The sequence below is a fragment of the Macaca thibetana genome, chromosome 2 (genome assembly GCF_024542745.1).
Source record: "Macaca thibetana thibetana isolate TM-01 chromosome 2, ASM2454274v1, whole genome shotgun sequence".
Lineage (NCBI taxonomy): Eukaryota > Metazoa > Chordata > Mammalia > Primates > Cercopithecidae > Macaca > Macaca thibetana.
In genome coordinates this window covers 15,705,058-15,730,387 of record NC_065579.1, presented here as the reverse complement: position 1 = coordinate 15,730,387, position 25,330 = coordinate 15,705,058, and the positions used below count along the sequence as shown (strand labels likewise).

Below are 25,330 nucleotides of genomic sequence, written 5' to 3'. Positions count from 1 at the left end.
GGAATCCATGTAGTCCCTGCTGTGTGCACACAAGGTCAGACTGTGCACATAGTTGATGATGCAGTCATCAGAGGCAGCCTTGATGGGATGTGCGTTTAGTAGGCTGCTTGTCTCCAACTGAAGCATCATTCTGCCCTGATCTGAGTGTGTGTGTGTGTGTGTGTGTGTGTGTGTGTGTGACACAGCGCTCCTGATGACCCTTTGCTTCTGAGTGTAAAGCCCCTACTTGTTTCAGGATGGACCGGAGAGAGTGACCGTGCTGCTCTCATCCCACATGTTAGAGAGAAGACTTCGCACCAGGGTGATGGTTTTGTGTTTCTTTACTCACCTCTCCTCTAGACAGTACGTGGAGATGGAGTAAGAACGTGGCCCAGCACAATGCCTGGGCTACAGAAGGCCCTCAGAAAAAGGATATAAAATTGCATTTGTTCATTCAATCACTTATTCAGCAGATATCTATGGAGAACCAATATACCATTCAAGGTTTCTGGCACTGGTAAAACAACAGTGAACACAACAGATCATCACAGGACTCACATTCTGGGGTGACAGACAGTAAGCAGACAGGTAAAATATACAACTTCCTGGGCAGTGATAAGGGGATTGAATTGAATGAGTGGCGTCTGCAAATGAGAAAATATCTTTTTAAGAGGCAGAGGATAAAACTATGTGTACAGTATGATCCGTTTTTGAAAAGAGGAAATAGCACATATGTGCTTGAAACATACATACATGGAAAGAAATACCTCGCAATGCCAGAGGAGGTGGTTGTCTCTGAGGGGTAGCATTATGGGTAATTTTTGTTTTCTTAAATAGACACCTGCCTGAGTTAATTTCTACAGTGAGCAAGTATTGATCCTATAACTAGAGTAACACTTTTATTAAAGCAAGAGACTTGACATGAGCAACCTATCTAATGGGCTGAGCCTTGTGAGTTGGAGTCCCAGAGCCCTGCTGGCCAGTGTGAGGGAATCTGAGGCAGTGTTAAACTACGGACTTTCCTTCTGTCACCTAGCTCTCAGTGCTCACTCCCAGGTGGGACAGGACTGAGGCCCTTGACTGAAAACAGAGGCCAGAAGCTGGGACAGGGGGCTCTGTATACAAGCAAGTGCAGCCTGTAATGGAGCAGCGTAGTGGTTAGGAATAGGGACTCTGCAGCTGCAGGCCATGGTCCCAGGCCTGGCTCCTTAACCTGGCTGTGTGACTTTGAGCAAGTTACTTGACCTTCTGTGCCTCAGTTTCTACATGAAAAGATGATAGTAGTACTTACCCCCTAGGACTGTTGTGATGAACTTAGTTAAAAATTTTAGGGGCCGGGTGCGGTGGCTCATGCCTGTAATCCCAGCACTTTGGGAGTCCGAGGCAGGTGAATCATGAGGTCAGGAGATCGAGACCATCCTGGCCAACATGGTGAAACCTCGTCTCTATTAAAAATACAAAAAATTAGCCAGGCGTGGTGGTGGGCCCCTATAGTCCTAGCTACATGAGGCTGAGGCAGGAGAATGGCGTGAACCCGGGAGGCGGAGCTTGCAGTGAGCCAAGATTGCGCCACTGCATTCCAGCCTGGGCGACAGAGCAAGACTTTGTCTGGAAAAAAAAAAAATTTTAGTCCAGGCACGGTGACTCACGCCTATAATCCCAGCACTTTGGGAGGCTGAGGTGGGCAGATAACTTGAGGCCAGGAGTTCGAGACCAGCCCAGTCAACATTGCTGACTTCAGAGGAGACACCCCCTACCCTGGGCGTGGGTACAAGCTCAAACCACTGAGTTGTTTCAGCCCAAGTTCACTTCTTGAGGCCTCCCTCTGGGATGTGCTCCCTCTTATGAGCCTTGGATTCAGATTGACCTGGATTTGCTTCTTGGTTCCACCACTTGCCATCTAGGTGATCCTCCTTGGGCAAGTGACCTGCCCTTGGTCCTCACTTTCTTTAGATCTGGGAATTGGGCAGAGTGCCACCTGGCCACAGTTGTGAGGATTAAATGTACCAGCATTGCGCTGCCTGGTATCTAGCAGGTATTCCGTAGATGATTGCCGCTCCACTTGCCTCCTCCCACCATGGGCTTCCCAAATCACTCCCTGGCCTTCCATACCTTCCGCCCTGCCTCAGCTAGTGCTTCCTTTGCCCCTGGGGATTCCCATGGCCCTGACCCCCAGACATTTTCCCTGCCCATTCCTCGCTATGCTGTTCACTTTTGGTGACCACATGTCAATAACCAGTGGTGAGGCCGGGGTACCCTTTGGAGCCACAGCCTCTATGGCGAGGGACATCATTGCTATGGCAACAAGAGGCAGCAGCCCTGAAGAGGGTGCCTGCTGAGCTGGGCTGCCTGGGTCCCAGCTCTGGCTCTGGATGCAATAGTTGTATGATCACCTCAAATAACTCAATGTCTCTGTGTCTCACCTTCCGTTTGATACAGTGAGGACAGTAATAGTGCCTACCTTGTAAGCTTGTGAGGATATGATGGCACACAGATGTAAGGCACATAGAGCTTGGTGCACGGTGAGCGTACAATCAGGGTTAGTGATTACTTTTGCTCTTCTTGTCATCCTAGGATTCATGCTGATAGCCATAGCAGATACCCTTCTCTTTGGGGTTCAATCCTCAATGCCCTGTGGCATCCCCACATTGTGTCTGCTGCCCTTGGTTCCCTTTGATGACCTACTCCTCCAGGGATTTTCTTGTGGAGATGGCCGTCCACAGCCCCGTCCTTTCGCTCTCATGCCCGTCTAAAGAAGCATGTCCTCCTGCAGTGATGACAAGAGTGAGCGGCAGAAAATGCTCTTATTGCTGTCTTGAAATTTAGTCAGCCCCAAAAGAAACCAGGAAATTGTGTCAGACACCGAAAGAGAAACAAGCTAGAGAAAAACCATTGCTTGTTGCAAACCAAAATTTGTGATTTCAGTTCAGTTCAACACAAGCACCAAACCACCAGGTTTGCTACACAATAAGTGTCAATGGTGCTTCTTGCCCTTTTGGACACAGTGACATTTTTGACAAGTTGAGCTTTCCAGCCCGATCTTTTTTTTTTTTTTTTTTTTCGCTCTGTCGCCCAGGCTGGAGGGCAGTGGCACAATCTCGGCTCACTGCAAGATCCGCCTACTGGGTTCACGCCATTCTCCTGCCTCAGCCTCTCGAGTAGCTGGGACTACAGGCGCTCACCACTATGCCCGGCTAATTTTTTGTATTCTTTAGTAGAGACGGGGTTTCACCGTGTTAGCCAGGATGGTCTCGATCTCCTGACCTCATGATTCACCTGCCTTGGCCTCCCAAAGTGCTGGGATTACAGGTGTGAGCCACTGCGCCTGGCCCCAGCCCGATCTTTCTAAATGTGATCCTGAAGACCTTTTGCCAGTGAAGTACAGTGGTGACTCAGTGATGTGATTGGGGTACAGGCCATCTGTCTGGGCTGCACCTGTTGTGAGAAATCGGTTAGGGATGAAGAGAACATGGCCTGGCTTGAATAACAAGCAGAGAATGTTCTGGCCCCATCACTAGCCAAGAATCTGGAACCTGAATCCCTACATCATACCCACACCCTGGGTAGTCTGCCTGGAGAGCCTGAATGGCACCCTCTGGGGGCATTTGATGAGTACATTCTACCAAGTGGAAAGAGGCTCTGAGGGCAGCCTCCAAAATCACCTCCTCTCCTAGTCACAAGGGACCTTGTGCTGGGTCCATAATTGATGTTTGGCAAAAACACAGCACAGTTCTCTCCTAAAGTCCTACAGACCAGTGAAGGAGGGAGGTAGGCTTTTTAAATGCAACAGAGTGTCATGGAGCTGTCATAGAGGATGGCGGGATGAGCCCAGGAACCATTCATTCACCCAGTGTTGAACTGAGCACCTACTATGTGCAGGACACATAAAGGATACAAGTGAAACCAACAGGGTCCCTGTACTCGTGGAGCTTGCATCCTAGGTGGGGAGGTTAGCAGTAAACAAGTTAACCAACAAACACAGATATAGTACAGGTTGCAAAGGTACCCTAAGAGAATATTCGAGACCTTCCTGAGGGGCAGGGTGTGAGGAACTCTAGGAACCCAATGTGTTTAGAGAAGCAGAGGTAGCTGGGATCCGAACCTGCAGCTCCACTGGGCCTCATTAGAGGATGCTGAAACTGATTCAAGAGTACGGGACTATCGAAGGGTTTTACATTAAGACTTTAAGGTGTTCTAAAGTTGATGATGATTGCTGTGTGGACAGTGGATTGGACAGTGGATAGAAGTTTTTATTAATGGTGGCATTTCAACCAATGGGGAAAGAATGAGCTGTCCAGTAGATAGGTTAATACAGTCGACTGACTGACTGGATACAGTCAGAACCCTACTATATGCTCTAGTTCATGCCATCTACAAAAATAGATCCCAGGCGGGGCACAGTGGCTCACACCTGTAATTCTAGCACTTTGGGAGGCCGAGGTGGGTGGATCACCTGAGGTCAGGAGTTTGAGACCAGCCTGGTCAACATGGTGAAACCCTGTCTCTACTAAAATACAAAAAAAATATCTGGACATGGTGGTGGGCACCTGTAATCCCAGCTACTTGGGAGGCTGAAGTGGGAGAATTGCTTGAACCTGGGAGGCAGAGGTTGCAGTGAGCCGAGATCACGCCATTGAACTCCAGCCTGGGCAACAAGAGTGAAGCTCCATCTCAAAAAATAATAATAATAATAGTAATAATAATAATAAAATAAATCCCAGATGATTAAAGAGCTAAAAATTGTATGTATATTTTTAAAGGCAGCAAATATTTATTTTTAATGTAGGAGACTATTTTATTTATTTATGAGTTAGGTTCTCACTTTGTCACCCAGGCTGCAGTGCAGTGGCCCAACCACAGCTTACTGCAGCCTCTAACTCCTAGGCTCAAGCGATCCTCCTGCCTTGGCCTCCTGAGTAGCTGGGACTACAGGTGCATACCATCAGGTCTGGCCAATTAAAAAATTTTTTTTGTAGAGATGTGGGTCTCACTATGTTGCCAAGGCTGGTCTCGAACTCCTGGCTTCAAGTTATCCTCCTGCCTGTCTTGGCCTCCCAAAACACTGAGATTACACCTACTGCACCCAGCCTTTTTTTTTTTTTTTTTTAATAATTTTGAGATAGAGAACAAGACACAAAACCCAGAAACTATAAAAACTGATGCATAGATTTGACTGTATAAAAACTTTTAACTTTAGTCAAACAAAAGACTAAAAATAAAGGCAAATGAGAAATTGAGAGAATATATTTGCAGTATCTATAAGAGACTAAGTAAGTTAGTATTTAGAATATAAAGAGTTCTTTGAATTCATAATAAAAATAGAAGCAATAGAAAATTAAGCCAAGAACATGAAAAGGCAGTAGCCAATAAACATATGAAATGATATCTAATCCACTAGTAATTAAGGAAATGAAAATTCAAATAAGGTATTATTTCCATTCTTTTTAAATACTATTCATCTGTGTTGGCAAGATTCCCTGTGGAGGGAGACAGGTATCTCTTTTGGATAACATTTTGGTAACAAACAACAAAATTTTAAATGTGCATATGCTTTCACTCAGTAATTTCACTTCTAGGAATCTATCAGAAATATTCATACAGAGACCGGGCGCCATGGCTCATACCTGTAATCCCAGCACTTTTGGGAGGCGGAGGCAGGCAGATCATGAGGTCAGGAGATTGAGACATCCTGGCCAACACGGTGAAACCCCATTTCTACTAAAAATACAAAAAAGTAGCCAGGCGTGGTGGCGGGCGCCTGCAGTCCCAGCTACTCGGGAGGCTGAGGCAGGAGAATGGCGTGAACCTGGGAGGCGGAGCTTGCAGTGAGCGGAGCTTGCACCACTGCACTCCAGCCTGGGTGACTGAGAGAGACTCCATCTCAAAAAAAAAAAAGAGAAAAAAAAAGAAATATTCATACAGTTACCAAGAAGTACGTCTAATGCTTTGCCAGGTTGTTTGTATTAATGAAAAACTGGAGATGTGCTAAATGCCCACCAATAAAAGATTAAGTAGGTCTCCTCAACCAGAGGCAATTTTGCCCCCCAGGGGACCTATGGCAATGTCTGGAGACATTGTTGATTGTTGCAAGTGGTGAGTGGGTAAAGGCTGGTATCTCGTAGGTAAAGGCCAGGATGCTGTGATAAGACAACCTATAGGACAGCCACCTACAACAAAGAATTACCCAGCCCCCAATGTCAGTAATGCCAAGGTTGAGAAACCCTGGGTTAAATAAAGCCACTGCTGTACTGGGGAATAGTATATAGCCAATGAAAAGAAAAAGGTAAAATTATATTTGCATGACATTAAAGATCTCTAAGATGTGTTATTTTAAAACTGCTTTTTTGAAACTTAATATGTGATTCTTACAATGTAAGAAAACAAAATAAGTGGATTTTTAAAACTACTACATATCACTTCCCCTCCCCAGAGGCAAGTGCTGTTACCAGATTCTTATGTCCTTCCAGAATTAACGCCAGCGTGGACCAACATAGAATCTGGTTTTCGGTATGCTGTAAACAGGTGACTCTGCTGTGCAGTTACATTCAGAAACCAGTGGTGCATCACTGACCTGCCCGAGTCCTAGAGCTCAGGACCCCTGACATGTTTCCTAGATTATTCTCCCTCCCTCGGGTTTCTATGGCATTTTCATTTGTAGATACAAAACAGAACTATGTTTTGTTTTGGGGGAGGATAGGGCCATGGGCAGACCCTGGGGCAAGATTCTGATGTTGGTGAGTGAGACAGGACCTAGAGGAAGCCACGGGGCAGGTTTCTCAGCCAGTGGGTGTTAATGAGATTGCACAAAGGCTATTAGATGATGATGACTTTAACAGGGAGGCACGGGTAAATCTCCTTACACTCAGTGCAAAATTCAGCCAAAGTTGGGAGCATACCACATTCCTCTTCCTGTCTGCCACTGCCAAGCAGTCATTTATGGGCCCACTTGCATTTACAAATGCAGGTTCCAGGCACTGCATCCTCATCCGCATCTCTGACTTTCTGAACAAGCCTGGCTTTCATATCCTGGGGATTTCCTGGAAAGCCTCTTAGAGTTGGGTCTGAGACTTTTGATGTTGGCTTTCATCAGTTACTTCTCCACCTCCTGCCTTCTCTCACTGAAGTTTCATTCCAAGGTCAGATGCAGGGAGAGTGGGGTTGGGTGACCTACCAGCATGCAGCCCAGGGCTTCCAAAACAAAAGGTGTCTGGGTGGCATCGTTAGCCAGACACAGGCACACTCAGTGGACCAGAGTTGGCAGAGGCACGAGGGCTCAGGTCTGCTGAGGAAATGTTCCCCAGCATGGGTGGCAGGAGACAGGGTCCTGAGACCACCAGACACCTCCCCAGCCCAGCTCAGAAGCAGGCATCTCTTGAAAACTGCCTCTTGAGTTTTCTCTAGAGTTTTTCATCTTAGACATCAAAATCTCATTTCTTTCTGGGAGGATACTCAGCCAGGCTGAGAACCTGGGCAAACTTTCTGGCACCTGGCTGGCTGCGGGTGTACACTCAAGCTGCAACCAGACTAGTTTGGTTCCAGAGTCCTCAGGGGACCGTCACTTTCTCAGATCATGTCAGCTTGCTTCATCTCTTGTGAAATTTAAACCCTCTGCTCCTTCAAAAAAATAATCTCTTCTTTCTAGTAAGAATTCTGACAGAATGGAGTCAGAAAGGACACGGGTTTCGGGGAGTGATGTTTTTAATCTGGAATTCTAATTCCAGTGACTCTGTGGTGTCATGGCTGGTCTGTGGGACCCTTGCTTTGAGTTGAGGGCTCTTGCAGTGTTACTTTTAAACCCCTGGACATGGCTGGGCACCGTGGCTCACACCTGTAATCTTAGCACTTTGGGAGGCTGAGGTGTGTGGATCACTTGAGGTCAGGAGTTTGAGACCAGCCTGACAAATATGGTGAAACCCTGTCTCTACTGAAAATACAAAAATTAGCTGGCCGTGGTGGTACAAACCTGTAGTCCCAGCTACTCGAGAAGCTGAGGCAGGAGAATCACTTGAATCCAGGAGGCAGAGGTTGCAGTGAGTGGAGATTGCACCACTGCACTCCAGCCTGGAGCAAGACTCTGTCTCAAAAGAAAAAAATAGGCCGGGCTCGGTGACTCACACCTGTAATCCCAACCCTTTGGGAGGCCAAGGCATGCAGATCACGAGGTCAGGAGATCGAGACCCTCCTGGCCAACATGGTGAAACTCTGTCTCTACTAAAAATACAAAAATTAGCCGGGCATGGTGGCGCATGCCTGTAATCCCAGCTACTCGTGAGGCTGAGGCAGGAGAATCCCTTGAATCAGGGAGTTGGAGATTGCAGTGAGCCAAGATGTTGCCACTGCACTCCTGCCTAGCGACAGAGTGAGACACCATCTCAAAAAAATAAAATAAATGAAATAAACTCCTGGACATTTATGTTAGATATTTTATTTTTATGACAGTTCAATATAAAATAAGAAACCATTATGAGAGGAGCTAGAAGGCACCTTAAGAGACAAGTGAACCCTTTGGACAGCATCACTTTGAAGTCACTCTACACAGAAACATCGTCTTCCAGGAGCCTCCCAGCTGCTTCACTCGGTCCTCAAGTCGGAACCCCGACCTCCAGTCGTCTCTCAATTCAGGCATGTCTGTTCATGTGCCTTTTTTTTTTTCTCCCCCCCGAGACGGAAACCTTGCTCTTTCGCCCAGGCCGGGGTTCACGCCATTCTCCTGCCTCAGCCTCCTGAGTAGCTGGGACTACAGGCGCCTGCCACTACGTCCGGCTAATTTTTTATATTTTTAGTAGAGACGGGATTTCGCCGTGTTAGCCAGGATGGTCTCGATCTCCTGACCTCGTGATCCACCCACCTCGGCCTCCCAAAGTGCTGGGATTACAGGCGTGAACCGCCGTGCCCGGCCGTTCATTTGTTTTTCTAACTGGGAACATGAAGACACCTGAGAGGGGTAGAGCTGGCGGGAGGAGGGCAGGGATAAACACCCCAGCGCCTTTTCCCCACTGTTGTCTTGTTCTTTTTTTTTTTTTTTTTTTTTTTTTTTGAGACGGAGTCTCTCTTTGTCGCCCAGGCTGGAGTGCAGTGGCTGGATCTCAGCTCACTGCAAGCTCCACCTCCCGGGTTTACGCCATTCTCCTGCCTCAGCCTCCCGAGTAGCTGGGACCACAGGCGCCCGCCACCTCGCCCGGCTAGTTTTTTGTATTTTTAGTAGAGAGGGGGTTTCACCGTGTTAGCCAGGATGGTCTCGATCTCCTGACCTCGTGATCCGCCCGTCTCGGCCTCCCAAAGTGCTGGGATTACAGGCTTGAGCCACCGCGCCCGGCCGTCTTGTTCTTTCTTCTACTTCACCTTTCCTTTTTTTTCAACTTGTATATTAAGTTCAGGGGTACACGTGTAGGTTTGTTATATGGTAAACTCATGTCATGGGAGGGGGTTGTTGTACAGATTATTTTGACACCCAGGAATTAAGCCTCTAAATAATTCAGGGGGCCCCAGCATTTGCAGAAGTTACCTACTGGCTTTAGAAGGATTTCTGAAAAGTTTGATGTCAGTGAATTTTTTTTTTTTTTTTTTTAAATTTAATGTGCTGGCTAAGATGCTCGCTATTTAAACTTGGAATGAATGAATCCCTGGGCAAAAAGGAAGCTTTTAGGAGCATGCATAAGCACACACCATACTCTGGCTAAATTAGATTTTCTAAAATTGGGCTTTCCTAAAGAAAGGCATATGGTAGACGGCCATAGGCCAAGTGAACCGAATTCAGGAAGTGTTATTTCATGAGCACGTTTCCCACGGAGGTTTGAGATGTTTCTAACAGAGCAGGAATGCACTTCCTGTCACACAGTACTCAGCCCTGGAAGCTCGGAGCGGGGAGACCTGCACAGGCCCCTTTTGTGCGCTGGGAAACTTCCACATCCCTGTGTCACCATGATAAAGAGCTAACTTTGTCTTCAACGAAGAGTTGGAAAATTATTTTAATCTCTGCATTAAACTAGATGCAAAATTGCCTCTTTACCTAGGAATCATACTGCATAATTGCACATTATCTACATTTTCAGTCATGCCTTGAATAATACTTCTTGAGTTCATGAGGAGGTCAGTGTGGGGCTGGGAAGACCCCTAGACTTCCCCATGTAGGTGTGGCCTGGAAGACTGAGTAGCAGCAAAGCCCTGGCGATCATGCACATTTCTGAGTAAGGCAGAGGTGTGAAACATTATATCACCGTGGCTGGCTAGCTTCAGAGGAACCGAAAACATGAAAACCCTTGGCGTTGCTCATTAGCAAAGGGAAATACACAAATGTTGAGGGACTCTTCGTGTCAGAGCCACACTCTTCTGTTTTGATCTGGTAAGCAGAGCACTCTCCATGCCCACTTCAGGCTTCCGGCTGAGAGTCCTCTTTTAGCTGTTGTACCTGTTGCTGAGGATCTTGGTAGCGGGCTAGCCACAGGGGGCTTTAGAAACTAGGAGCATTTCAGCATCAACTGTTTTAACTGGAGTTAGATCCATTTTGTGATTTGATTTGATTTTGATTTTTTAGAGACTCACTCTCACTCTGTCTTGCAGGCTGGAGTGCAGTGACGTAATAATAGCTCACTGCAACCTCGACCTCCTAGGCTCAATTCATCCTCCCACCTCAGCCTCCCAAGTCGCTGAGACCACAGGTGCACGCCACCATGCCCAGCTAATTTTTGTATTTTTTGTAGAGACAGGGTCTTGCTTGTTGCCCAGGCTTCTCAAATTCCTGGCTTCAGGTGATCCACCCACCTCGGCCTCCCAAAGTGCTGGGATTGCAGGCCTGAGCCACTGCACCAGGCCCCATTTTGTGATTTAATTCTCATTGTAGACTGACATTTTCTACAGCAGTTTTTCAACAATAGTATTGTAGTTGAGGGGCCACATTTGGGGCTGGAGCTGGGTAATTCTTTACTATGGGAGCTCTCCTATTTATTGCAGGGTGTTTAGCAGCACCCTGGGCCTCTACCCACTAAATGCCAGTAGCAACCCCCATCCCCGCAAATTGTGTAAACCAAAAATATATCCACACATTGCCAAATGTCCCACAGGACACAAAATCGCACACCCATTCACATACCCCCTCACACACACACACGCACACACACACTTTAAGAATCACTGCTCTGGCCAGGCGTGGTGGCTCACGCCTGTAATCACAACGACTTTGGGGAGCTGGGGCAGGCAGATCACTTGAGTTCAGGAGTTTAAGACCATTCTGGCCAACATGGTGAAACCCCGTCTCTACTAAAAATGCAAAAATTAGCTGGGCATGGTGTTGCATGCCTGTAGTCCCAGCTACTCGGGAGGCTGAGGCAAGAATCACTTGAACCTTGAAGGCAGAGGTTGCAGTGAGCCAAGATCATGCTACTGCACTCCAGCCTGGGCGACACAGCGAGACTCCATGTCAAAGGGAAAAAAAAAAAAAAAAAAAAACACTCCTCTATAGGAAAGAGGCAGTATAAAATAATCTTTTTCCTAAGTTGGTTGTGCATTTTAAATAGATTCCTGGCTGGAAACAATGGCTTACGTCCATAATCCCAGCACTTTGGGAGGCCAAGGCGGGCGGACTGCTTGAGCTCAGGAGTTTGAGACCAGCCTGGGCCACATGGCAAAACCCCGTCTCTACTAAAAATACAAAAATCAGCTAGGCATGATGGCACACGCCTATAATCCTAGCTACTTGAGAAGCTAGGGTGGAAGGATGGCTTGAGCCCAGGAGGCAGAGGTCTCAGTGAGCTGAGATTGGTTCACTGCACTCCAGCCTGAGAGACAGAGCCAGACCCTATCTCAAAAAAACAAAAAAAAAAATAAACAAATAAATAAATAAAATAGATTCTAAGATTTTACACACATTGAACCCTGTGTGTTACTGGTTTGTCCTGTACATGGAGTAGACAGGTTTTCTCTTTGAGTGGCCTTCACAGAAGCTCTGACTCTTACTCATTCTACTCTCTTGTACTCATGCATTGCTAATAATATTTCATCTGATTATTAATCCAGTAGCGGGCTGTTAAGCATGTTCACTCGTGCTGCGATATTTCTTAGTGAGCTCTCACCACATGCCATGATGGCGAGCAGCCTCATCTCTTAAACAGGATTCCCGCAGGGTTGAGAACCCGTCCACCTTTCTCGGCTTGTTATGATGAGAGCTTACACTTTTGGGAGGTAGAACTCCATCTGACGTGGAGGAACATGGTCCTTAGAGTAAGACAGATCTGGATTCAAATCCCACTTCTCCTGCTTACAAGCCAGATAGCCTTGGACTGAGATTGAACCTGCATGCCTCAGTCTACCCTTATGAACACGGGGATGATTTTGTCTACCTGGCAGGGTTCTGCATGGCCTTAGTGAGATCATGTACGTCAGATTTCAGTAAATGGTAACTTGTTATCTGTCAGTTGATAGCTGTAAGGTATGAATTGCCATCTTTGTAGGTCGAAAACCATCAAATATTGGCAACTTCATACAATTGGACCTAATGTGTAAACCCCAGGTCACCATCACGCTGTCTTCTTTGCTCTGTGGATATCCAGCGGATGAAAGGGATGGTTCTGCTTTTATATTTTACTGTTTTCCTGCTGCTTCTGAGGGGGCTTCCTGCCAGCACAATCTAACGAACTTCAGAGAGGACAAAGTCAGTCTCTGCCGTCATCAGTGTTCACAGCCAGTGTGTAGGTTTTCAAAGTGTGTACCACATGAAGTTGCACCTTCCAACCTTCCAGCCAGTTTGTGTGGAAATAACCTGAGTTGTATTAATAGCAGTTCTTCAATTTGGGACTGCCGGGGGATGCTTGGTTTGTTTTCCATTGTTTATTCCCTGGGTGCCCGTCTTGGGCAAGCATTTCTCTGATGTCTCTATTTATGTGGCAGGTCACCCTGCTGATTGCCTTCATCTGCGTGCGGAGCTCCCCGTGGACCAACTACAGCGCCTACAGCTACTTTGAAGTGGTCACCATTTGCGACTTGATAATGATCCTCGCCTTTTACCTGGTCCACCTGTTCCGCTTCTACCGCGTGCTCACCTGTATCAGCTGGCCCTTGTCGGTAAGAGAGTGGCCTGGCCCTGTCCTCCTCATGCACAAGTCAGGATGTTAGCTGGCGTACTGAGACCTGACGGAGTTTTTCCCGTCTGCCCATCTCACCTCTTTAACCATTCTTTGCTGCCTCTGCCCTGAATTTCCTATTGTTTGGTGAACATCTCTGCCTGATGTCCTGCTGGTTTTTAAAACTCACTTTCCAGCTACAAGAAGGCTGTGACTATTGCCTCGTGCTTATTTTCTCAAGCAACAGAGAATGGCTGTGGGTGTATGAGTTGAGAAAAGGAACATGGAAGGAAGGGTATTGATGCTGTTGTGAGGATCGAATGATAAGATTTTCTGGCTAAAAGGGACTAGTAGGGGCTGAAGAGACAGTCAGAAGTTGCGAGACTTTTTCTTCCCACTGTATTATTTTTTTAAGTTTCATTGAGATGCAGTTCACATGCTGTGTTGTTCACCCATTTCAAGGGTACAATTCAATGGAGTTTAGTATATTTCCAGAGTTGTACGACCATTACTACAGTCATCTTTAGAACATTTTCATCATTTCAGAAAGAAATTCCATATGTTTTAGCTGTCACCACCCTAACACTCATCCCTCCGGTCCTAAGCAATCACTAATCTTCTGTCTCTAAAATTTTTCTGCTCTGGACATTTCATGTAAATGGAATTGTATTTGTGGTCTTTTGTAACTGGCATCTTCCACTTAGCAGAATGTTTTCATGGTTCATCCATGTTGTAGCATGTATCACTATTTCATTCCTTTTTTTCTTTTTAGAGACAGGGTCTCACTCTGTCACCAGGCTAGAGTGCAGTGACGTGACCACGACTCACTGTGGCCTCAACCTCCCAGGCTCAAGTGATCTTCCCACCTCAGCCTCCCAAGTAGCTGGGACTACAGGTGCATGCCACCACACCTGGCTAGTTTTCGCATTTTTTACAGAGATGAGGTTTCACTGTGTTGCCCAGGCCAATCTCAAACTCCTGGCCTTAAACAATCCTCCCACCTTGGCCTCCCAAAGTGCTAGGATTACAGGCATGAGCCACCATGCCAGCCCTTTTTATAACCAAATATTATTCCATTGTGTGGATAGATCAGACTGCATTTTGTTTTTCATTCATCATCAGTGGACCTTTAGGTTGTTTTTACCTTTTGGCTATTATGAATAATGCTGCTATGAACATTCATATGTAAGAAAAATGACATATTTTCATTTTTCTTTGGTATATATCTAGGAGTGGAATTGCTGAGTCATATGGTTGCTTTGTGTTTAATTGTTTGAGGAACTGCCAGACTGTATGCCAGAGTGGCTGCACTTTTACATTCCCACCAGGAGTGTATGAAGGTTCCAATTTCACCACATCCTTGCCAACACTTATTATCTGACTGTCTGATTCCAGCCATTCTAGTGAGTGTAAAGTGTTATTTCCTGTGGTTTTGATTTTCGGTTCTCCAATGAGTAATGATGTTAATCATCTTTTCATGTGCTTTTGGCCATTTGTATATTTCCTTTGAAGAAATGTCTATTTGAGTCCTTTGCCTATTTTTTAATTAGGTAATTTGTCTTTTCATTATTGAGTTGTGAGAATTCTTCCTATAGTCTGGATAAAAGTCCCTTATCAGCTATATGACTTGAAAATATTTTCTCCCGTTCTGTTGTTTTTCACTTTTTTGATGGTGTCCTTTAAAGCACAAGTTTTTAATTTTGATAAATTCAGTTTATCTATTTTTTTAAGCTCACGCTTTTCTTATATATAAGAAGCCATTGCCAAATTCAAATTGTGAAAATGTACTTCTATGTTTTCTTCCAAGAGTTTTGTAGTTTTAGTTCATATATTTAAGTATTTGATCCATTTTGAGTTAATGTTTTTTGCATAGGGTGTGAGGTAAAGATTCATTTCATTCTGTTGCATGTAGATATCGAATTATCCCAACACCATATGTTGAAAAGACTATTCTTTCCCCCATTGAATGGTATTAGCACCCTTGTTGAAATCAGTTGAACATTAAATACATGGATTTATTTCTGGACTCTCACTTCTAGTCCATTGATCCATATGTCTATCTTTATGCCATTATCACACTATTTTGGTTATTGTAGCCTTGTAGTTGTAAAACTAGCCTTGTAGTTGTAAAACTAGGAAATATGCAGCCTCCCAATTTGTTCTTCTTTTTTAGGATTGATTTGGATCGTTACAATTCCATATGAATTTTAGAATCAGGTTTTCAATTTCTGCAAAAATCAGCTGGGATTATAATAGGAATTATGTTGAATCCATAGATCAATTTGGAGAATATTGCTCTCCTAATAATATTAAGTCTTATGATCCATGAACATGGGAAGTTTTTCCATTTTTTAAGATAATCTTTTATTTCTTTCAATGTTTTGTAGTTTTCAGAGTAAAAGTGTTTTTTGTGTTTTGTTTGAAACAGGATCTTGCTGTTACCCAGACTGGAGTGCAGTGGCAAGATCATAGCTCCCTGCATCCTCAAACTCCTGGGCTCAACAAATCCTCTTGCCTCAGCCTCCCAAGATACTGGGACTACAGGCATGAGCCACTGTGCCTGGCCTGAACTTTTAAAATTAAATTTGTGTCAAAGTATTTTATTCTTTTTGATGCTATTTTAAATGGATTTTTTTCCTAATTTTATTTCCAGATTGTTCATTGCAAGTGCAGAGGAGTCCAGTTACTTTTTGCATATTGATTTGTGTCCTCAACTGTGCTAAACTATTTAGTAGTTCTAATATATTTTTCTAATATATTTTTAGTGGATTCCATAGGATATTCTATAAACAGGATCCGCAAATAGAGATATTTTTACTTCTTCCTTTATAATCTGGATGCCATAACATTGTCTTGCTTTATTGCAAGAAATTAGTTGAATAAATTAGACAAATATTGAATAGAAATGGCAGAGCAGCCATCATTATCTTTTTCCTGATGTTAGGAGGAAAGCATTCCTTCTTTCATCACTAAACATAACATTGGGTGTGAGTGTTTTGTAGAAGCCCTTTATCAAGTTGAGGAAGTTCCCTTCTAGCACTACTTTGTTGAGTGTTTTTATCATAAAAGAGTCTTAGATTTTGCCAAATGCTTTTTCCATATCTACTGAGGTGCTGAGTTTTCCTCCCATTATTAATATGGTGTCTTACATTGTTTTTCGTTTTTTTGTTTCTGTTTTTTTTAAACAGGATCTTGCTCTGTCATCCAGGCTGGAGTGCAGTGGTATAATTACGGCTCACTGCAGCCTTTATTTCTCAGGCTCAAGCGATCCTCCCACCTCAGCCTCCTGAGTAGCTGGGACCACAGGTGTGCACCACCATGCCTGGCTAATTTTTTTTTTTTGTTTTTGGTAGAGATGAGGTCTCCTTATGTTGCCCAGGCTGGTCTTGAACTCCTGGGCTCAAGTGATCCTCCTTCCTCAGCCTCCAAAAGTGTGGGGATTACAGGCATGAGCCCTCACACCTGGCCTGATTTGTTTGTATATGTTGAACGAACCTTGCATTCCTGGGGTGAATTCCATTTGGCTGTAATGTATAACCCATTTTATATGCTAGTATGTTCAGTTTGCTAATATTTTGTTGAGGATTTTTTGCATCTGTATTTAAAAGAGATATTGGTCTGTAGTTCTCTTTTTTTCTGATGTCCATCTGGTTGTGGTATCAAGGTAATACTGACCTCACAGAATAATTTAGGAAATATTTCCTCCTCTTTTATCTTTTGAAAGAGTTTGTGCAGAATTGGTATTAATTATTCCTTAAATATTTGGTAGAATTCAGCAGTGGTACCATCTGGGTCTGGGTAATTTTTTTTATTGTTAATTCAAACTCTAATTTTACCATCTTTTCAGATTGTGTCATTTATTCTAGAGTCAATTTTAGTAGTATATATGTCTAGGAATTTGTCCATTTCATCTAAGTCATTGAATTTATTGGCATGCAATTATTTATTGTATTTCTTATATCCTTTTTATTTCTGTAAGTGCAGTAGTAATGTTTCCTCTTTCATTTGCATCTTCTCTCTCTCTCTCTTTCTCTGATCAGTCTAGCTAAAGATTTGTCAATCTTGTTGATCTTTTCAAGAACCAGTTTTTGGTTTCATTGATTTTTATAATTGTTTTCCTATTACCTTAATAAATTTTGCTTTAATCTTTATTATTTTCTTTCTTCTGCTTGCCTTAGGTTTAGTTTGATTTTCTTTTCCTAGTGTCTTAATGTATAATATAGTTTGGATATCTGTCCCCTCCAAATCTCATGTTAAAATTTGATTCCCAGTATTGGAGGTAGGGCGTAGTGGGAGGTGTTTGGATCATGGGGGCAGATCCCTTATGAATGACTTGGTGCTGTTCTAGTGGTAATAAGTGAGTTCTTGCTCTGTTAGTTCCCATGAGAACTGATTGTTAAAGAGAGGCTGGCACCTTTTTCCCCTCTCTCTCGCTTCCTTCCTCTTGCTGTGTGATGCCTGCTCACCTTCACCTTTGCTTCAGGAAATAGAAGCTCCCTGAAGCCCTCACCAGAAGCAGATGCAGGTGCCATGCTTCTTATACAGCCTGCAGAACCATGAGCCAAATAAACATCTTTTCTTTATTTATTACCCAGCCGTGGGTATTCCTTTATTAAAATAATGCAAAACAGACTAAGATGATGTGGAAGGTCATCTAATTTGAGACCTTCCTTCTCCTTTAATATTGGCATTTACAGCTATAAATCTCCCCCTGATAACTGTTTTACTTGTATTCCATAATTTTAGTATGTCTTCATTTTCATTCATTTCCAGGTATTTTCTAATTTCTCTTATGATTTTTTTTCTTTGATCCATTCATTATTTAGGAATATGTTGTTTAATCTCTATATATTTCCCTGATTTCCCTTTGCTCTTGATTTCTAATTTGATTCCATTGTGTTCAGAGAACATATTTTGTAGTCCTTCTACCTTTATTGAAGTTTGTTTTATGGTCTGATATGTGGTCTGTCCTGGACAACGTTCTGTGTACATCTGAGAAGGATGTACTTTTATACGTTGTATATTTGCATATTATACTTTTGTTGGATAGAGTTTTTATACAGGATTTTTAGGTCTGGTCATTTTATGGTGGCGTTTGAATCTTCTGTTTCCTTGTTGACCTTCTTCCTGGTTGTTCCATACATTGCTGAAAGGAGGGATATTGAATTCTGCAACTATTATTTTTGAATTGTCTGTTTTTCTCCTTCGTTTTTTTCATTTTTCCCTTCATGTGCTTTGGCTCTTTTATTAGGTGTATATATGTTTATAATTGTTGTATCTTCCTTATGGATTCAGCTTTTCATTATTATAAAATGTCCCTCTTTATTTCTAGTAACTTTTTTTGTGTTCGATTCTATTTTGTCTGATGCAGTACAGACACCCCGGCTTTGTTTTGGTTGTCGTTTGCATGCCATATCCTTATCTTTGAATATAAAGTCTCTGTCCCATAGACAGCACATACTGTAGTTATATCTTGTTTTGTTTTGTTTTTTTAATCCAATCTGACCACCTCTGCATCTTGATTAGATTGTTTAATTGTTCACATTTAACATATTACCCACTGTTATCTTGAGAGAAATTTCCTTTGTGTTTCTAAGTTCTAAGGACCCTTTCAAAGCTATGGCATTTTTTCTGCTTCTTTTGAAAACAAATTCCTCCGGGGCTTACCTGATGCAGATACTGAACAAGCAAAGGAGAGAACAGAAGCTCAGCGACAAGCACAAGAGTGGGCTGCGTGGGGAGTGAAAGTCGGAAGGACAGACTGAGCCACACATTTCTGGTTAGATACTGTGTAGGTACTTCCGGTTAGGATTCTCTCAAGTAGGTTTTCTCTGCCCCGTGTCATCCTCCTCTGTCTTAATAGGTGTGAATCTTGGAGGTGGGGAACTTGCAGTTACTCATCTGCTCTTTAGTTAAAATCTCTGTGATCTATCTTGTGATATTCCTTTCTAGTCACTAAGGGAGAAACCAGGGTCTTTGATTGTACATAGCTTTGAGAGGAGCTACAGCTTTAAATTGGAATGCTTTTCCAAAATTTAATAGCTGCCTGCCCTAAGGGACAAAACTTCATGAAGGAATGATTTCTAAATTCTCATTGAAGACAACTGAAAATGGATGCACCCTGGATTCAGGGCAAGCATTGGAAGTGGCCGCCAGCCTCAGTTCTTCTTGGATCTGATGTTTAATGGGGAAGAGAGAGGGTGAGGCGGAAGCTTTCCCTCGCTACTGAAAGGCCTGGTCTCATCCAGGGCCTGCAAGGATGCTGATTAATCATGATGAGTGAGTGGGTTGGAGATACACAGCCCATGGGCCAAGGCGAGAAGCAGAGGTGGAACTAGTCCCGCCAGTGGATTCATCGGCAGAGCTTGGCCGGGAGGGCACTCTTCTGGAGAAAAGAGAAGAGGGAACGACTGGAAAAAAAAAAAAAAAAGGAGGGGGCAGGAAGGCTCAGGAGTGAGAAAACCAGCTCCCACCACACATCCACAGGCACGTCACGGAAGTGCCACTGACCTCATTCTAGAGTCTGAGTCTGACAGGCCCCGAGAATGAACACCTCTCAGGTCCACACTCGGGGCTGTTCACATAGTGGGCAGTCACACGAGACCAGCATATTGTTAGCCCAGAACTTCCTCTGAAGCAGAAGAGAAAGGCAAATATCTCTTTAAGGCACTGTGCTTCTCAGAGCTGGAGCTTTCTTTAAACTCTCCAGCCAGGAAGTTGCAAGAAGCTCGTTTGCCTTTTAGTAGCTTTAGCCAAAGGTGAAGGCACTGTCCACATATTGCTCTCAGGAGTAGAGGAGTCCTTAGTGGCTATCTCTGCTCACACCGGAAGCTTCCTTTCTCTCTGTCCTCTTCCCTTCCCACCTGCCCGGCATCACTTCTGTCTTGCTTGGCCTCTTCCTGTTCAGCCCCCACGTTGGCTGCCTGCGAGCTGCATTGCTCATCCCATCTGTGTGTTGCAAGGGAGAAGAGGAAGCGTCACTCTCTCCCTTTCTTTTCATCTCTTCTGATGCCCAGTTGCTCTTCCCGAACCAGGAATGGACCACCCTACCCACTTCTTTGCTTTGTTTCTGCCCCCAGGAACTTCTGCACTATTTAATCGGTACCCTGCTCCTCCTCATCGCCTCCATCGTGGCAGCTTCCAAGAGTTACAATCAGAGCGGACTGGTAGCCGGAGCGGTGAGGACGTTTTGGGGAGCCTTTAGGAATGAATTCATATTTAAAATGCTCATTTTCTTCCTGATGGGGGAAGAGAAGGGTTTGGTTTCTGGGGCATTCCTTTCATAGAATCAACACCTACCTTGATCCAGTCATCAGCTCTCTTCAAAGAGCCTTAAGCAGAGGCGTCCAGTCCCAGAAGGTGGATTGTCAGGGCTGCCGGCAAATTCACAGAGCCCCAGCAGCCCAGGCCACTCTCTCTTACAGCCACTACTGAAATCAGGGGGCCAAGCGGGTTTTAATTCACACACCCACTCTGATCATTTGCTCGTTGGATGCCTCAACACTGTGCGGAGACAGATTCTGGGGCCTCTTTTGGGCCCAGTGGGAAATGTACTGTGATCAGTTAGAGATACATGCCATGAGCCTGAGCTTTGCCATTCCTGATTTTTAACAGTATGCAGGCCAGGAAATAATACTCCTGTATCTTTCAGAGGCAAAAATTGATCCATCTGATAGCCATAAATAGAAGCAGATGGAAATATACAAAACTACAGTCCTGTGAGATATATACATACATATATATGTATATACATACAGATGTATATACTATTTTTTAAAGAGTCATAGATTCCTGTCATCTGATTTCTGATTTAGCTGTTTATAGTTCAGTGACCTGTGGGCCAACACTGATTGGCTTCACTGGTGAGTAGACAAGATTTTAAAAATGAGTTTTACGAAAAGCTCTCTGAAGCCAGACGTGGTAGCATGCACCACGGGCCCTCGGGAGGAATGCCTGTACCCGGGAATTCGAGTCTGGTCTGGACAACATACTGAGACCCCGTGTCTTAAAAAAAGAAAAAGAGAAAAAGAAAAGCTCTTTCTGTATGTGACATTCATTGTCTTTCACTTACACATATTACCAAAACTTTCCAGACTTTGGCCTGGGAGTGGGTTGGCTCCTGGAATTCCACTGAGGGATGGAGTCTGTCCTCTGAAGGTCAGCATGGGGGCAGAAGGTCACTGTAGAGGGTGGCCAAACCTCCCAACACTGATGCTCCACATGGCCCTCCCACAGCCCACCGCCCCACCCCTCTGCCCCCTCTCTCTGCCCTCTCTGAAGAGAGGGATGGTTGCCCCCTGCAGCTTAACACCTGCCCAGCTACAGTGCAGGGTGCTGGAAGAGGCATGCAGGAGACCTGTGCCCACTGTGTTTCCGGGCCCACTTGGGGAGATTCCCACTGTGTTTGGTAATTCACGTTGCACGTAACTGTTTAGCCCTGGAATGTCTATAGCTAACATTCATCATATGCTGTTTTGTGCCTAGGACCAAACCTGGGCTATGAGGAAGTTAGAAGAAATTTTTCAAATATGGTCCCTGCTTATAAGAAAGTGGTCATCTAGCTTAGGAGACAAGACACATGAAACAATTAGCAAACAAGGCATCGTAGTCTAGAATAGCATTCTGTAGCGATACAATAAACTGTTCAATTATGCAATGCAGACACTTGGAGACTGGGATGGTATATAATGTGCTAATTGTGCAGAACAGACAATGAGAGGCCGGGACAGGCTCTTAATAGGCTAATTATGTGCTGCAGACAACTGGTACAAAAGGAGCCCAGGAAAAGGAACCCAGGGAAGAAGTGGGGGCAGCTGTTTATGTAAAGCAGCATCTGGGCTTGAAAAGAAAACCAAACCTTGTTGAAAATCCTACCCTTTAGCTGCCCCTGTGCCATTCTCACCGGACGCCAGTGCTGGTGTAGTGAAGTGGAGGCTGTTGCGTGGGTCCGAGAATACCTAGGCACTGGGTACTGCAGAGCGCAGACTCTGGAGTCAGGCTTCCTGGGCTCCCATCCCATATCTGGCCCTTGCTGGCACTGTGGCCTTTGGCAAAATAGTTGACCGCCTGTACCTCTGTTTCTTTAGTTGTGAAATGGAGGAGCAGGGGTGGGTAATCGTAGCTCCCACCCAGCTGAGTTGTGAGGGTTAAAGGAATCAATACACCCACAGAGCCTCGCACCCTGGTAGGGATGTAGTAAAGTGGTCAGTAAGTTTTCAGCACTGCAGCTCCCAGTGTTGTTCACAAGCAAGGAAAACGGCTGCAGGCTTCAAAGCCCAGAGATTCCAGAAGAAGCTACTGCCTCTCCCTCGACCATTTGATGAGCCTCCCCACAGGTGCTCTTCCTCTCCCAGCACCCGAGTCTCATCTACAAGTGAGGGGGCTGGACTAGGTCAGCCTTCCTCACACTTGAGCGCCGGATGACCCTGAAAAAGGGAAAGGGTGCTGCCTTAACTTAGTTTAGTCTAATACTGTTTAATATGTACAAACATAAACCTAGATGTAAAGACCTCAGCTTCTGGTTCTTATACGGCTGTAAAGCCAGAACGGAACAGAAAACCATTACAGATGAAATGCGAACAACGCCACTACACCACAAATCATGTGAACGTTCAGCTTTTTTAAGCCCAAGTTAAAATTTCACCCTTTTCTTCTCTACTGGTCTAGGATAATCCAAGTCCATTGGCTTAGCCCCAGCTCTCTTGTAAACCCAAACCAGGCACTGAGGCTGCCAAAAGACCGAGAGGCCTGGCTGCCAGCCCTGACCTGGCCCAACCTGGGGGACCGGGGCCAGCGGCTGGGCCTCTTGGGGCTTCCTCTCTGCACCTGATCCAGGATGAGGTGGTTGGGTTAGATGACTCTCCAAGCTCCTTTCTGGCCAGAGGCATGAAGGGAACAAGCGCAGAGATGAGAAGCAGACAGGATTGCCCGAGTAATTGGCCCTACGGCCCGTGAACTTCCTCTCCCCTCTCTCCACTGCAGATCTTTGGTTTCATGGCCACCTTCCTCTGCATGGCAAGCGTATGGCTGTCCTACAAGATCTCGTGTGTAACCCAGTCCACAGGTGAGTTCTGGTTATCTGTGCACAGAGGGTCTCCCAGGAACAGGGGGATGGCTTGTTCTTGACTTCAGCCATAGGGACAAACCCTGCTGGTGAGAAGGCTGTGTCCCAAGGGGACTTTAGAAGTAGTATTAGAGCCCAGGGGCCGGCAAAGGGGGAGATGTGGCCCCAGAATCTCCCCTCACATGCCCATGTCCACACATCCAAGGATGCCCTAGCATTTCAGCCTCGGGTGGCCAAGCTTTTTTCTCTTGCTTGCTTGCTTGCTTGCTTGCTTTCTCTCTTTCTTTACTTTTCTTTTTCTTTTTTTTTTTTGAGATTGGGTTTTGCCCTGTTGTCCTGGCTGGCGCAGTGGTGCAATCAGAGCTCACTGCAGCCTCTGCCTCCCAGCCTCAAGTGATCCTTCAACCGCAGCCTCGTGAGTACCTGGAACTACATGTGTGCAGCATCACCATGCCTAATTTCAATTTTTTTTTTTTTTTTTTTTAAGAGATGGAGTCTCACCATGTTGCCCAGGCTGGTCTCAAACTCCTGGGCTCAAGCAGTCCTCCCACCTCAGCCTCTGAAAGTGCTGGGATTATAGACATGAACCACTGCACCCAGCCAGCTTTTTCTTAAGTTTCCTAATGACAAAAATAAAATGTAGGTTTTTAGAAAATACAGATAAAAACATATTTTTAATAGAAACCGTCTGAGCCAGGGACAGCGGTGTGTACCTATAGTATCGGCTACTCAGGTGGCTGAGGCAAGAGGATCACCTGAGCCCAGGAGTTTGAGACCAACCTGAGCAACATAGTGAGACTCTGTCTCTAAAAAAAAAGAAAAATGTATTTTAAAAAATTAAGAAAAAGCCATCTGTCATCACACTACCCAGAAGTAGCACTGAGTATCTATCCTTTTGGTATTTTCTCTCTGAAAAAATACGTATCTGTTGCTTTTATTAAAAGGATCAAATTTCATGTGCTGTTTCATAACCTGTTTTTTCTCCTCCTTAGCCACCTATCAAACATTTTCCCAGCATCATTAGGAATTCTTAGTGGCTCCGTGGGTTGCAGCATTAAGTCCATGGCATGACTGGGCAGTTTATTTAACTTGCCTCCTGTTTGAGGGCATTACTCATGGAATCCTACACTAAGCCCATGGAGTGTAGGATTTCTCTAATAAAAATTGTCTAGAACAGGCAGATTCATAGAGACAGAAAGTAGACCTACGGCAGCCTGGGGCTTGGGGGAGGGGACTCAGGGGTGACTGCTAATGAGGATGAGGTTTCTTTTTGAGGTGATGCAAAGGTTCTAAAATTGTGGTTGCCGCAGTCTGTGAATATACTGAAAAACACTTTAGATGGGAGAATTGTATGGTATATGAATTATTAAAATATCCCAGTAAAGCTGTTTAAGACAAAAAGAATGGTTTTTAAAAGTAGAGAATGTAAGGGGAAAAAGAAGTTAATAGGTGATGTCTAACAGCATAAATCTATAAATACTGGTATAAGTCGGTTTTTAAATTATGGAAGAATCACCAAAAGAAACAACTAAAGGGCTTATGGAGGTTACTGCTGAGGTAAGACTGAGGTGTGGGGCGTGGGGATGGGAGTCTCCTCTGTGCTACCGAAGTTTTTTTCTTGTTTGGAAATGTATTTTTAAAAAATAGAATCATCTCAGTGAAAGTCGGCGCTGGGTGGAGGACAGAGGTGCCCCCCGAGCAGAACTTGGAGTCAAACCTGTGGAGTGTGGCTTGTGGGTGGGCCACATCCCTGGCAAGCTGTCCTGACTTTGCCATTTCCTTCCCAAGATACAGCCGTCTGATGAGGCCACAACCCCTGGGCCCCTCAGGAGCTTTGCAAAGAGGACGTCTCCACACCTGTGGAGAACACAGGTGTACTCCAGGCGAGGCCTGTGGACCTGTGTTCCTGTGCCAAAGTCCTGTCAGGCTGGTGGGAACCAGGAAAGGCCCGCCCCCTCTTCCTGCTCTCCCCGGAAGCCAGCTCCCAGAGCTCCTGAGCCAGCCGGAAACTCTTCCTCCAGCCTTCCGGGGAGAATATTCCTCCCCTTCTGGAAAAGGAAAGCAGCCTCCAGGGAAATCTGTTTTCTGCCTTCCTGCTTCTAGAACCACCTCAGGTACTGGAGGGGTTTGTGAATACTCCTGCCTAAATCCCTTCTACTTCACTCCTCAGTGGGGAGTGAAGCGCCTTAAGAACAAAGCCCCCTCCTAATTTATCTAGCTTGTCAGTCCAGTC

At 45.0% G+C, this 25,330-nt stretch overlaps 1 protein-coding gene across 2 annotated transcripts in view; it reads left to right on the top strand.

Moving 5' to 3' along the window:
• Positions 1–24,946, top strand: part of CMTM7 (CKLF like MARVEL transmembrane domain containing 7) — a 64,389-nt gene extending 39,443 nt beyond the window's left edge. The window contains exons 2-5 of one of the 2 annotated variants that reach the window (XM_050779412.1): positions 12,862–13,035; positions 20,114–20,212; positions 23,016–23,097; positions 24,886–24,946. In XM_050779412.1, coding sequence (XP_050635369.1) covers positions 12,862–13,035; positions 20,114–20,212; positions 23,016–23,097; positions 24,886–24,899 — 369 coding nt within the window. In that variant the 3' untranslated portion in view covers positions 24,900–24,946. The remainder of the gene's footprint in view (positions 1–12,861; positions 13,036–20,113; positions 20,213–23,015; positions 23,098–24,885) is intronic. The other variant, XM_050779413.1, reaches the window with a different exon arrangement.
• The last annotated feature ends 384 nt before the right edge of the window (positions 24,947–25,330 follow it).